Source organism: Haliotis cracherodii, unplaced genomic scaffold (assembly GCF_022045235.1).
Source record: "Haliotis cracherodii isolate W230 unplaced genomic scaffold, xgHalCrac1.p SCAF_4, whole genome shotgun sequence".
Classification (NCBI taxonomy): Eukaryota; Metazoa; Mollusca; class Gastropoda; order Lepetellida; family Haliotidae; genus Haliotis; species Haliotis cracherodii.
In genome coordinates, this window is record NW_027266297.1 from 41,343,752 (window position 1) to 41,358,440 (window position 14,689).

The following is a 14,689-nucleotide window of genomic DNA, read 5'->3' on the forward strand; positions in this document are numbered from 1 at the left end:
GAAGGTGATTTTCAACATCTTTTGTAAAAAACGTCTCTTACGCAACCTGCCTGGAAGCAGGGTGTCCTTTGAAAGGTATGACCCAGGTGGCAAACATTAAGTTGGGCTCGGCAACACCAGGGACAGGCTGTACCCAGGAGACCCAGCATCCGCCAATGTGACCTACCTTGGAATAGCTCTACAGGCAGAATGGCCAGCAATACCAGGGGCAACCATACGCAAGTTAATTAACAGTATGCCATCAACCAAAATTCCTTTTATAGACCTTTATCATTACACCTTCCCTATCATTCCATCAGTTCTCTTATATTTTGTCGGTAGTATATGTTTGTTCCATCACATGCATTATGAGGAAGAACACAACTCCTGTTGTGTCAACTCTTAAAGTAGTTTCAGAAGCCATCAGTTGTTAAGGAAAGTGGTTCATCCCCCAAACAAATTATGTCACTTACATGTTCCAGGGATTACTCATGATTGTGAAACAGTAAGTTGCCCTCATTACATTTGTCACAGTCATGTTATCTTTATATATTATTTCAGTTGGCCGATTTTGTAAACTCTCACAATGACATCTTTGCATTGGAAAAAATAATGAAAATAAAAATGAGGTGGGGGCGTGGAAATGTATGCACTCATAATACACAAGGAAATATTATCATTAGAAATATAATCCTAATGGTGTACTTCTTTTGCATGTTCAGAGCAGTGTTATGACCTTCAGATCAATTGTCAAGGGTGATGATGACATGCCAAGAGATAAATGTCATCCAAGGTGTGGTTACATTTAGGATTACTATGACTTATGAGTATGTTTGTTTCCTTACTATGTTTATTTAATGATAGCGGTATTGATTTGTACAGATTCTAGGCTTATCTTAACACTGAAAGGTTTATACAAGACTTAGGGATCATTCAGATGTTCATTCAAAATTCTTGTGTTATTTAAGGCTATTGACCTTATGGCATTTTGTCCTGAGGCAGATCCAGGGGACTGGGGCCCGCACATTGAAGTGTCTTGTTCACAACTTAAAATGGTAAGTTCAGTGGGTCTGTGAATCAGACAGGGATGTACATGGGTTCAGTGATACGAAGGCACTTTGTGCCAAAAGCTTTTGAATCTTCAAGCTCAAACCTGGGCCTTGGTATCAATTTTTTGTTGTTATATTATAGACAGTTCAGCTTCTACTAGACCAAACAGAACTTTACTACACTTGGGATTCAGACTTGGCTGAAGTCAAAGACTGTGAAGGTATTTTTGGGTGTGTGGGTGTGTTTTGGTGTGGATTGGGAGTATGAGCATCTATTATGATGTTTTTAAGGGAGGGGAATGGGTTCGTATGCTATCAAAATGGATATGAAAATAAATGAATCCCATGGGATGGACAATGCCTGCACTGGACAACATTTGATGAAGCTGAACAATGAGTAGGTGGCATGAAGGAAATTAACAATAATACAAACACAAACTCTGGTCATTGCAGCACAAGGCTACCTTTGTTGTAAAAACTGTCAGGTCTGTGTTATGTTATATATCTCTAACATCACTTTGTGCGATAGGAAAATGCGAAAAGTGAGAAATACATCATGACAATGTTTGGGGAACTGATTTTTCCAGTCCACCAGGGAACAGTGTTTGAAAGTAACATGTAGTCTTTCACATGGACTACTGCTCCATAAATACTATCACATAACATAGACTTCTAGCCATCAGTAGTGCTGGAGCATGTAATCAGTCCTTCGATCGCTCTGAACAGTCAAGACAATTACCATCATCGATATGGAATTTATGAAATTGAAAATGTGGCTTTTGTTTGGGGTAAAATGATACAGCAAGGTCACGATACAATACATATCACAATACATAGCTCATGATCTGCATATATATATGTAGAATCATGGTAACTTTTTAACTATAAATATTTCAGAGCCTGTTCAAAAGGTAGAGCTAGCTGTAGTCACATGTTCGTAGTGGCTATATTTAGTAATGAACAGGAAACCCTAATTACAACACGTTTTGTGATATTTGACTGATGAATATGCTGGGTGTCATTTTAACGAGTAGTAAGTAATTTCATTTAGCAAGTGTATGATCTTGTATCGATGCAGCAAAACATGGATGTGTATTCAATCGTCACATGGAAACTCGCGATGCTTTGGTGCACGCATGTTTTCGTTTCACCCCTAGTTTTTGTATTGTGGTGCCGTCAAGATGCTAGACAATCTATATCCATATTCAAGAGGAGCCAAACAATTTTTGAGGGACACAAAACAGGATATCAACTGATCGAGCATGCCGATTGTCCAGTGAACTACCATATTTGACGTAATAAGCGCCCAGGGCATTATTTGCTAAAATGTTGGCTAGTGAACAATCTCAATTAGGACCCCTTCCGATTGATCAATGTACATAAGACTTATTTATTCGTGTATAATACGCACTCATGTGTTATACAATGTTATATGCACCCTTAATTATCTGTCGTATATAAACATTTCGGGCTGTCGGCATAAACCACGAAATTTACGATCTTTCACTAAAATAGTATTCTAATAAGACCCCCCTAATTTTGAGAGCGCCCTGGGCACTTATTACGGCGAATATGGTATGTATTATTATTTTTTAAATTGTTTATATACTTTTCATTTTTTTTTTCATTTTTCAGGAACAGAATAGTTTGGTTTTTTTAAATCTCTCGCTCTGTCTTGCTCTCTCTTCTCTCTCTCCCCAACCCGACCCCTGAAATCAGCCTCTTATGCTTGTAATGAAAACAAAAGAAGAGGAAGACTTGCTGTTCCACAAAGGCTGTGAATGGGCACAGCAGGACTGATACTTTGTTTCCTGTAGCTGATAAACAAAGCAAATGCATGTTGCTGATATATCTGGAGTTGAGTAGACATTAAGCAAGTTGAGTATGTGCCGGGATATCGGTTACAACGCTGACATTGATGAAAGAATGAGTTTTGAAATCAAATTGTTCAAATTGATTATGCATTGTCGAGTCAGATAACATTATTTGCAAGCTCAAGGTGAATGCGGAATTCATTTGGCAGTCAAAATAACAGCAGTTAGATTGATGCTGGTCTCATGGGTCACAGAGAGTTTTCAAATTGAATTACAAGATTGAATTACATTGCAAAGTTATCTTTGTTCTGGTCTTAGATCTAAGTAAATGTCTTATACTTGGCATGTACTTATGAATTAAATCCATCACTGTGGTAAATAACATCGGGGAAAATATTTCTGGGGGACTTTAAAAATATTCACCTCTTGTCATGAGACAAATGATAATTGGGTGTTTAGTATGTGAGACCAGGGCCCTACTCAACTGAAGCGATCTTAGCACTAAGACTTTCATACTTAGACATAGTCTTACGCTAGTTGTGGTGCTAAGACAGCTTTGTGGAACAGGTCCCTGGATGTTTACAACCCGATCATAGTGTTACGAGTGTCGTAACATTATGTTAAGGTATGGTAATTACTCATACAGTCATAGTGCTAAGATCACGAGAGTCTTTTTCACAAAGCGATCTTAGCATTACACCTCTCATAAGTCTGTCTGACAGTATGTGTGCTTAGTAATGATCATCTTACAGAGATTCCAACATTTACAATTTTGGCGTAAAGTTAAGATTTCGAGCCTTTCATAACGTTTTATCCTTGTCGTCCAAGGAATTAAGTTTTTTGTCATTTCTTTTTTCACGAGTTACATTACATAGTAAATTGTTGCTGCACCAGTGACATGAAGCATTCTACTGTGAGACTATGATGATCATTGAGAGTCATGCTTTCAAATCACATAGTGTTGAAACATCCATTACTTGCTGATTCAATGTTTCTGATTGGTTGTAATGTTAAAACATACTCAATTCATTTTATTGGTTGATTTTTTCAGGTGCAGACAGGGAACTAATTCCTTGTACAGAAATGTTACTTTGGAAGTTTAAACACTACTTTGTCATAAGGAAAATAAGGATTTGATTATTGTTATGGATAAATTTCATGAATGTCTGGAGCTTACACCATGTGTTTCACTTATGTCTAGGCCTAACAAAACTGTCGAAGCAGAAGCCCACATCTTGGTACTGTTGACATTACTTTTTTTCAAAAGAAATTATGCTTTTTCACCCCACTGATTACTTCAAAATTTCAGCTAGGGTTAGCATCTCTGGTCTTAGCATTTAGATCACTTGAGAATGGGGCACTGGTTGATTGTGTGTCATTATGCTGTGATGGTGTGGGCCATTGCTCGAATGCAGTCTACTGCTGGTTTACCTGGCTCACGCTCTATCACAGACAACTAACGTAGGCCACATGGATGGCTGTTATTAATGACAGTAACTAGCAAAAACAACATTTACATTCCAAAAACAACATTGCATTCCTAATACAATATCTTGTATGGTTACTATCAGTCGAAGTAATAGTCCATCCCTATTGGGACTGGGCAATTTTAGAGCTACAACTGTTTAAGTCAGAAATAAGTAAAGAATTCAAGTTACAATTGTCTTAGCACAGACATGGTTTTGTGGAGCAGAATACGCCACCAGTATTTTGAACATGAACAACAGGCCCTAAAGGACACGCCACTAACATCACTGTGTGCAATAATCTTGAATGCGACGTTGAACCCCATATCACCTCACCACCTATTCATTTTCACTATTACCACAAAAAGTTTGACATACATGTGGTCATACCAAGAACATGCACATCTTCTTGTTCCTGGTACTGGTAGATGTGAGATCCTTCATACTGACAGTTTACAGGAGATAGTTTACAAGATAACACAAGGAAGTTCTGAACATATAACAAGAAAATATACGTACTGGATGTTTACAAATAATATATTGGCCAGCGAACAATCCCGATTGATCAATGTACATAAGACTTATTTATTCGTGTATAATATGCACTTGTGTGCTATATGCAATTATTGGCAATTAAATTCTGGATAATACATCTGTCATGTATATACGCACTCACTCACTCTTTTGTATCATTTCAGGCTGTCAGCATCAACCATGAAATTTTCGATCTTTCAACTCTGTTTTTGGAGATTTTTTTCTCACCAACATTATATTCTATTAAGAGCCCCTTATTTCTAATTTTGAGAGTGCCCTTGGCGCTTATTACGTCGAATACAGTATATATTTTAATATATTAATGCGTACATGAATGTCAGTCTAGGGAATTATCTGTAAAATTGATGAAGTCATTGGGAAACCCCCAGCTTTTTTTACCTCCAACACAAGCTGAGGCCCTCTTAACTAAGATTTGTGTCATAAGTAAGATAACGTTGTGATAGGTTTTAAGACAGCATCAAGAATAGCTCTTATGGCAATCATAATTTTAGTCACAAGTCGCTGATATTTATCTTAAATAAGGCAGCTTCGTGAATATGCCTCCGGGTAAGATATACACTCAGAAAGCATAAGTTAAATACCAGTCTATTATACTCTCATGTTAAACTGAAACATCTAAATATAATAAAGAATCATCACTGACAATGCATGTATGTTGCTGTAACCTAGTTTCAGTCCTGTAATTAGTTTCAAGTCCTACTGAACTTGCATACTTCATGTTGGACATACAAGTGTAACTGTAACCAATGGTAACAGAGCAACATAGCAGCTACTTAGAGAATGATAGATAAGTGCAGTGCTTATAGGGCCAATGCACTCTAAAGCTAATTACTCTTGTCAAGTATTTGATTATTACGTTGTTAAATAATCTTATTTGTTTGCAGCATTGTTGGAATAAATATTTCTTGGTCCACAGATTTTATTGAGATAATATATTGGCCCTTTAAGGATCAGATATGAAGAATGAATTAAATACAATAATTTGCCAGATAATGACAGTTAAGAAGTCCTTGTACATTTGTCTTCATCAGTTCATTGGCATCATAAATATCTTATCCACCTTTCCCTGTTGTTTTTTTTCTTTCTGTGAATCCATCAAATTAGTGATTAAGTATCTTGGAAAGGAATAAACTTTTAATATCTTAAATGACATTAAATTTATGTCAAGGTGATGGACATGTATATTGAAGGTTTAACATTTAATGTGGATTAAAAAAATCCATTTAATCAGCATTCAGTCATACAGAGATTCAGTGAAGCAGATCAAATTCATTTCTTTGCCCTATAAACTTGGTACATATTGTTCCCACCATATGAGAAACATTCTGCAGGTAATGACATATTTGCCCCATCAATATCATAATGACTTCTCCATGTTTCCCCATCAAGTTACCAATAAGCACCAGCTGATGACAGTCATTCTGAGTGTACACAGATATCAACTCTTGGTGTATTTTATGAGCCATGAAATACTGCTTCATTTTGCTATTGTTTCAATGTGCATTTTCTACTTTCAGAGCAGTTTGCTGCCTGCAATGATGGCGACGTATTCAGCGTCGCGGAGCTCGGTTGACTTGGCAATCGACCCCCTGATCACATGCAAGCTGTGCCTGATGGAGTGTCTCCTGCCAGAGATGTATGAGCTGCATGACTGCAAGTGTCTGTACTGTGAGTCGGTAAGTTGAACATGCATCTACTAGCCTAATGATTCTATGTCTGCCAGGGTTGATAACTACAATGGCTGTTTGAGTATAATATATTATTAAATTTAAATGTATTTTGGTTGTATGCTGATTTCTTGACTCATTTGGGACGATGGGTAGCATAATGGTTCAAGCGTTCGCTCATCACACCAAAGGCCTGAGTTTGATTCCCCACATTGGTAGAATGTGCAGGGCTCGATATAAGGCACTTCATTTAACTTGCACCAGGTGCATATTGACGTGAACACCTACTGGCACTCCAGTCCAAATCCCTTCAATTTATTAAAGTGGTAACATAGGCCAGTCTTCTGCCAGTGTCACATAAATTGCTGTAGTGCTGTAAAACATCATTTGAACATGTGCACTTGATCTTGAAGTACCTCCAGTTCAATGTCATCAAGAGCCAGAAAGCATGACAAATTAAACATAACACAGAGATTAGTGATGTAGTATGGTAAATAAAGCTTTGGAGGTACTGAGTGTGTTCAAGGATGGATGTTGTGTGGACAAGTAAGGGTCAGTCAGACTCAGATTAGAATTTTTTTACTTACACTAAAAACATAAATATTAGATTGCATTTATCAATGATTGCTTGCATTGGTGCATGTTTCATAAAGCTACTTCAAGCTCTGATGTGTGAGGCCCATATACAGCACCCCCCATCATGATATTTCTGGCATTTTGCAAAAATCTGTGTTCTACCAAACTCATTCACTCATGACTCACCTTTAGCTCACCTGAACATTCAGTCCAATTGTGATTTTGGCATGGTGTGTTGTCCGTCCATATGTTCGTCCGTCTCCTCTGAAACCACAAGGCCTTTGAAGCTGTTCTTTACAAAGATAATCTTAGCTATGGCAGTGTTCAAGAAAACATGGGGGGAAACTTTCAGGGCCCTCTCTGAGAGATCATATAAAACTTAAAACCTAGTATGTATCACCTGAATACCTAGTTCTTACATTATTATGTTGTAATAAATTCTATTAGGACATATGAAAGAAGTTGCAAATTCAAAAGAAAAAATGGGCAATGTGCAGATAACTCTCCAGTGAACCGATTGCTTTATTCTGTAAAGAAAGGTTCAAAAGCATATTATTATACTCTATGCTCTTCTGAAGGTAATTGTATATCTAAGTCTAAGTGGCAAGCTGAGTTCTTATCTAGTCTTCATTGACATTGTATTTTCTTTAATCCCTTTAATCAAGGCAGGAAATAAAACTGAGGTGGTTTCAATGCAGGATAATCCATAGGATTTTACCAACTAACATTTGTCTCTGCAAAATCAAAGTTAAGGACTCTGATTTATGTTCATTTTGTAATGAAGAGTGAGTCCATCTCACACTTGTGACTTTGTACAAATTTCTGGTCACAGTTTATGACATGGTTGTCAGGAGGATGTAATCACATTCATAACCTTAATCTTACATTCAAATTAATTTTAAAAAATTTGTAAAATGGATGTTATGACTGCTCTGTTTGATCCTCTTCATCATCTCATCAAAATATTTCTTGTATAAATGTAAGATAAAAAATTACCTACCATGTTTTGTACATTTTAAGAATCATTTAAAAATGAGATACTATATTGAAAATCCTTTTCATTTTAGCAAAAATGGTTATAATAAGTTTTATACCAAATGGGCAAATTGGAATAAGAACACACACTAAATACAACATGGTATTGGTTTTCACATGTTTAGCTCTGTAGTTCCCCTGGCTACAGAGATACATATGTAACAGGGATACAGGAATAAAAATATCAATTAAGCAAACAACAAGAAAACCTTAAAACCTGATACAGATGTTGTTGATGCAGAATCACTGTCCACAAATAAAGTTAGCGATCACAGAATGTTTCACATGGCTTCTCTCTCAGACGTAAAGTTATCAATTGCAGCACCAACGTCTGATTTCTGATATTAAGTGTCAATTCGAAGCAGAAACATAGTTACAATTACCAGAAGAAGGTCTAGGCTATTTGTCAAGGAAAATGTTTTTTTTCGTTTTGTTTTTTTGATTGATCTATCTCTGCAACTTTTCCATCTGTCTGCTCTCGTATATTCCTATTTGGCCTTGATTTCTTAGTTACAGTAAAGAACAAATGCGACTCATCCATAATGACTACTATATTTGCAAAAATGTGTAAGTTTGACTGACTGGACCATTTTTGCCCATTACTCAGCCATTTCTATTATGTAATTTCATATGAAGTAAGTATACAGTTTTCAGAGTAAAATATCATAGGGATAGAGACTTTGGTGTATGTGCTTTTCTGCTGTAATCTTTGACATTCACTGAAATACCAATTTATCTTGTTTCACTGTACTTTTGACATTATCTCTGAAACCACTTGAGGGGCGGTGGGGTAGCCTAGTGGTTAAAGTGTTGGCTTGTCTTGTCGAAGACCTGGATTTAATTCCCCACATGGGTACAATGTGTCAAGCCCATTTCTGGTGTCCCCTGTCGTGCTGGAATATTGCTAAAAGTGGTGTAAAACTCACTCACTCACTCACTCACTGAAACCTCTTAATTTATGGAGCTGAAATTGTGTATATGTCTCTATATTTCCAAGAGAATTCTACATATGAATCCTACTAATGTAGGGTGTTTATCATAAGAGAATGCAGATTTAGTCCACTGAGTAATCAAGAATGCACTGGCTGTAGTATTTTGTTTTTTAACCCCAAATTGTCTTCCGGAGATTTGGTTCAGTACAATTTCATTTTAACATATGGATGCTTTAATCTGAGATTACAAGATGGAAATAAGTTTTCTCAGACCTGGGCTTCAGACTAGTGGCTTAATGCATAGACTGATTCAGTATGACATTAAAAAACGGAAATCTGTTGTAATATTTGACAGCGAAGCCTTGTTGGCCTTGTAAACAGTTTATTGTCACAGGCTATATCTTTCTCTGATTAAGATGATTTATGCCACTAGAATCTAAAAGATTGTCCGACCATATCGAATGAACATACAGTTATGCTATGATCTTTTCCATCATGTGGTAGCTGGAGTAAATAGTGCCTGCCACTTAAAGTTAATGGTGAACTATGCTGGAGCTATGGCCACCTGAAACATATTGGTACATGGCAAAGTGTATCATTAGTGACAGTTTGGTATTTTAGATTAGTAGCAGGCCCTACATTTTAATCAATCTAAGAGCTTTTAACAAACCTTTTCATGATGATTTTTCCACTGCAGAACATGATACTGCTTCTAAATTCCAATCATGGAACTATATTTGGTTTGTTGTAAATGTAACTGTTGTCGTCACTAGGACCTCTCGTGTGTTAATAGCTCTTCTGTTTCAGATTTGCTATAAGAAATGTTAAAGGTTTTGCAACTATTTGATCTCTTAGAAGTCATTTTGTTCTTGTGTTCAATTTCATCCGTTTTTTCCATGTTTACCAATTAATGGGTTATGCGGTAAATATTGATCTTCATGAGAGTGATGCTGTTTTAACTGTAGGTTAGAGTTACAGGGACATAACGTAGGTGGGCAGATCTCATGGGAGCTTGGGTTGGGTCAGGCTGGTCTTTGGCTTGGTGGTGCTGGTGCCATCGAATTGATTTGCGTCAGGCCATAATAAATTATTAGATTTTCATTCCCTCCCACCTAACACATTAACAACCTACCTCACTTCATTTTATTGTCCTATAGTTTCTACAGACAAAAGAAAATTACAATGCTCCCTTCTTTCTCTTCTTGATGCAATACACTATGTTTTTTGGCCTCCCAAACATTCATGCTTCATGTGATTGTATCCATCCATCGACATCTGTTGTCATTTGATGTAAACAGATTCCTTGTATGGTTTGTTTGTACAAAATAAGCTAATGAAAATAAGTTACCTCCTACTTAACATATTTTTAGCAAGAACAATAATTATTTTTTTAGGTTATTATCAGATTTACCTTTGGTGGCATACCAGGAACCCGAGCTTGACAATGTTGGTCCAGTGTATATGTGACCCTTGCATTTCTGGCTCAGCCTATTGTTTTACAGGTTTATATGTTATTATTACAATTACTGTTTTCAATACTAATAAACAGTGTTGATGAACTTTGATTGTTTTAACAAAAATGCATTTCGAATAACAATATTAAGTTTATTTACAAACAATACATTTCGATTAACAATATTAAGTTTATTTACAAACATTACATATTATAAACATTCATATAGCTACAAATACAAGCTCAAGCTTAATTTAATCTATTTATGTAACATTATTTTACATTTATATTTAAAGATACCTAACATTTCACTTACTGTTATGAAAACAAACATGAAACAATGGAGGTTACTCTAACCTTATGACCACAAATATAACAAAGTCACATCAGTGGCTCAAAGAGAATGCCATTTGACTATAATTTTCAGCAATATGTTCACAGTTAAATTACAGATACTTATCAATACAATAATGCTTCTAAACAAGGAAACATTAAACAAAATCTAGTGCTACGAGACACAGTGGGAATGCTTCACATAGGTCACATTGTTTCACATTGGACTGGCCCACTAAAACCCCAGACACGTCCCCAATAGATCATCTGTGTCATGTTCTCTGACAGAAAGTATATGTCAGACACCCAGCACCTACCAATGTGGCCCAGCTTGGTGTAGCTCTTCAGGTGGAATGGCGAGTAATACCAAGGCTTCATCAGCAGTACGCCATGAAGGTGTCGTGCATGTATCACCCAAGATGGTGGACATACCAGATATTGATTGATCTACAGAAATTTATCGTCATAACAACTTCTCTATCTTTTTATCAGTTCCCATATTTTTTAATTGTTGATTTTACACCATCAGATAGGAAGTTTAATATTAATATTGTACATCCATTGTAATTTTGATGGACCCTGTGCCACACAATCCACATTCTTGCACAATGTTCAATTTTAGGATCTTATAGAAATGATCGTCTGAAAAATAAATTGGCAACAGGGGTTAACATGGTTAATGAACATTCTTGGGGTACCAGAAATTTACCTGGGTCTATCTATTTTTGAGTCAGAGGACTTTCAATAGTATATTTTGGAGGCCAAACGCGTTGACAATGGAGTTCAAGTCTGACAACTTGTGGCACACTCAGGGATTTATCTACACCTACTCAGACGCAGATATTCAACCAAAATCAGAACTTTTAGAACAATTCCCAGATTTGAAGTTTTTATAATGATTTTTCCAATTTTGCCTGTCAAGGGTATTTGGTTTGGAATCCTCAATAAATCCGGGTGCTTCTCTTGGTTACAAGAATTTTACTGATGCTCAGATGCCTTAGTCTTATTATGAATAGTGATTGCAATCATAGATTGAAGCAAAAAAAGACAATCACACACAGAACTTTGAGGGAATTACTTGCCAGATAAAAATATTTAACATGCAATCTACAATCTTGGTACATTTAAGGTTTCAAACAAATACACTCTTTTTGCATCCCTCAGACTTGCTAAGTACATTATTTATCCCTATTCTCAGTTTGTATGCCCTGGGATTCTGTCACTTAGATGGATTGTTCTGTATCAGTCTGGGACTTCAGCCAAATTTCTTCTTCACAAAAGCTAATCAAAGTCCATATATAACACTAAAATTTACTTGAAATGATGTCAAGATATTGAGATAGTGCTGGTAGAATCACAATCTCATTAAAATCAGATCTTAGTTCTCGCTATCGGTGTATAAAGATCTGAGGACATCCCATTACGGGTCAGGTCAGAACGACCTTTCGCGAACTTTGACCAACCACTGAAACGACCAAACATTAGCCAATTAGAAAGCAGCTTTCTCGAACTTTACAGTACTGGCAACTTCCATTTCAGAATACGCTTTAAATTTATGTTAGCACAGTTATCGATTAAAATTGTGAAAACTGAACAAACGAACATTCCGTAATGTCTAATATATGGCTGAAATTGTATGACAGTACTTCCCATGTACTGTGCAACGCCTCCTCCATTCAAATGTTTGACCCACGGAAGCGAGATAACAATAATTTTGACGGAGTCAGTCGGAATACCCCGTGTTAACGTTTTCGAGGTTGCATGATCAGAAAACACATTCCGACTGTCAATTTCACGATCTGGTAAGCAACGCTCTGATTGGTCGGATGAAAGGTCGTTTTGATGTGACTCGAAATGGGATGTCCTCAGATCTTTGTTTAGCGATAGCGAGAACTAAGATCTGATTTTAATGAGATTGGTAGAATCACAAATCTTTGTCAACCCATGAAGATCCAGGTAGAGAATAGGTTGTCAGCAACCCATACTTGCCGTAAGAGGCAACTATACTTGTCGTAAGAGACGACAAGTCACAACAGAATAGGGTGGTCAGGCTCGCTGACTTGGTTGTCAATCACTCGATTGTCCCTCTCCAGACTCGATTATGTACAAACCGCCATCACATAGCTGGAATATTGCTTAGTGCAGCATCATACAACAAATACAAATGTTTGGCATGGACTGTAGGCAGTCAACTGTGTTTTGGGGCAAGGAACCAAGCCCTCAGTGTCAACTTATTAGGGATTATTACGTAATCAAATTCAGGTATTGCCAACCTTTTCATCACAAACACATACGGTATTTGCATGTATGCACAGCCTTGACATGCAAATGATGAATAAAAAGTAAAATTAATGCTTAATGATTGCACATGTATGCCATTTATTCAGGAATTATTGGGATATACAGATATATGTAGCATGGTTAATTTTACAGGTATGTAACTTCGTTCTACATTGAAAACACATTATGATTGTCTCCATTCTATTCTGCAACCATTTAAAGTGAACTCTTTGCTGTTTGTGAGTTAAGCTGGATGGATTGAGTTTTAAGTGTTTGGAGTGGGTTGTGGATCTAAATAAATGAAACTCCAATTACCGTATTCGACATAATAAGGGCCCAGGGGGCTCTCAAAATTAGAAATAGGGGGCCAATTTAGAATATTATTTTGGTGAAAAACAACAGAGTTGATCGTAAATTTTATGGTTTATGCTGACAGCCTGAAATGTTAATATATGACAGATATATTTTTCCAGAATTTAATTGCCCATAATTAAGGGTGCATATATGCATATAACAAACATATTATGCACAAATAAATAGTCTTGCATACATTTATCAATCGGAAGGGGTGCCAATTGGGATTGTTCACTAGCCAATATATCAGCAAATATCGCCGTGGGCGCTTATTAGGGCAGGGCGCTTATTACGTCGAATACGGTATACCCATTTGTTCACACTATTATTCCTCACTCACATCATTATGTCTTACTCACACGTATGATTGGCACTGAAAGTGTGAACACAAAAACTTTGTAAACCACCATGAAGTGGACATGCATGAAGAAAATTTTGTTCCACATAGTACATCATAGGGATGTACATAAGCACGCGTTTTGGTATTACACAATGTGTAATACAGCTGTATGTTTATTAAACGGGTGATCTCTTCACGGGCAAGTAATGAATCTCTAAACTGCATATATGCCATTTTGTATGGAAAACCCAGTCATTAGACAGAATAGAGTTTATCGACTCACCCACAATGGTAAAGGAGGACAACTGACAACTGACTTATACCCATCAACAAGACACTGAGTCAGGTCAACTATTCTGTATGTCATATAATAAGAAACAAACAAGTTTACATACTGTACTGTGGTTTCACATCCAAAACACGACCATTACAGTTATGAGGAATTAAAAAAATAGTTTGTACTTGCTTATTGATAACGATGCAAGATCAACTTCGACAATCGTGCAAAGTTTGCCTACGATGCACCAGTGAATCGTGTCATCACTTGAACATCAGTATAATGACACCACACTGCTTACCTTGACACTAAAGATATGTCATAGTTGGATATAGAAAATTGCCAAATTTCAAGCTCTCTGTTTTACTTAAGACTTTTTCATTGTCGATTCCTATTGTGATTTCTTCAATCATCTATTGACACACATACTTTGAAATATTTTAGTACCATATTGTCTTGAGTACAGTGCGCACACGAGTATAATGCACACACACCTCTAGTGGATTCAGTATTTTGGAATATATAATTGGAATATAATGCGCAGAAAAAAATTACCCCTTCAGCGAATTCCGGTAAACG

The 14,689-nt window shown here is 36.6% G+C and overlaps 1 protein-coding gene across 1 annotated transcript in view; it reads left to right on the forward strand.

Annotated features, from left to right (window-relative positions):
• LOC139478455 (probable E3 ubiquitin-protein ligase RNF144A) overlaps positions 1–14,689 on the forward strand; it is a 50,917-nt gene that overhangs the window by 18,982 nt on the left and 17,246 nt on the right. The window contains exon 2 of the mRNA XM_071260917.1: positions 6,381–6,539. Within this exon, the coding sequence (XP_071117018.1) occupies positions 6,399–6,539 (141 nt within the window). The 5' untranslated portion in view covers positions 6,381–6,398. The remainder of the gene's footprint in view (positions 1–6,380; positions 6,540–14,689) is intronic.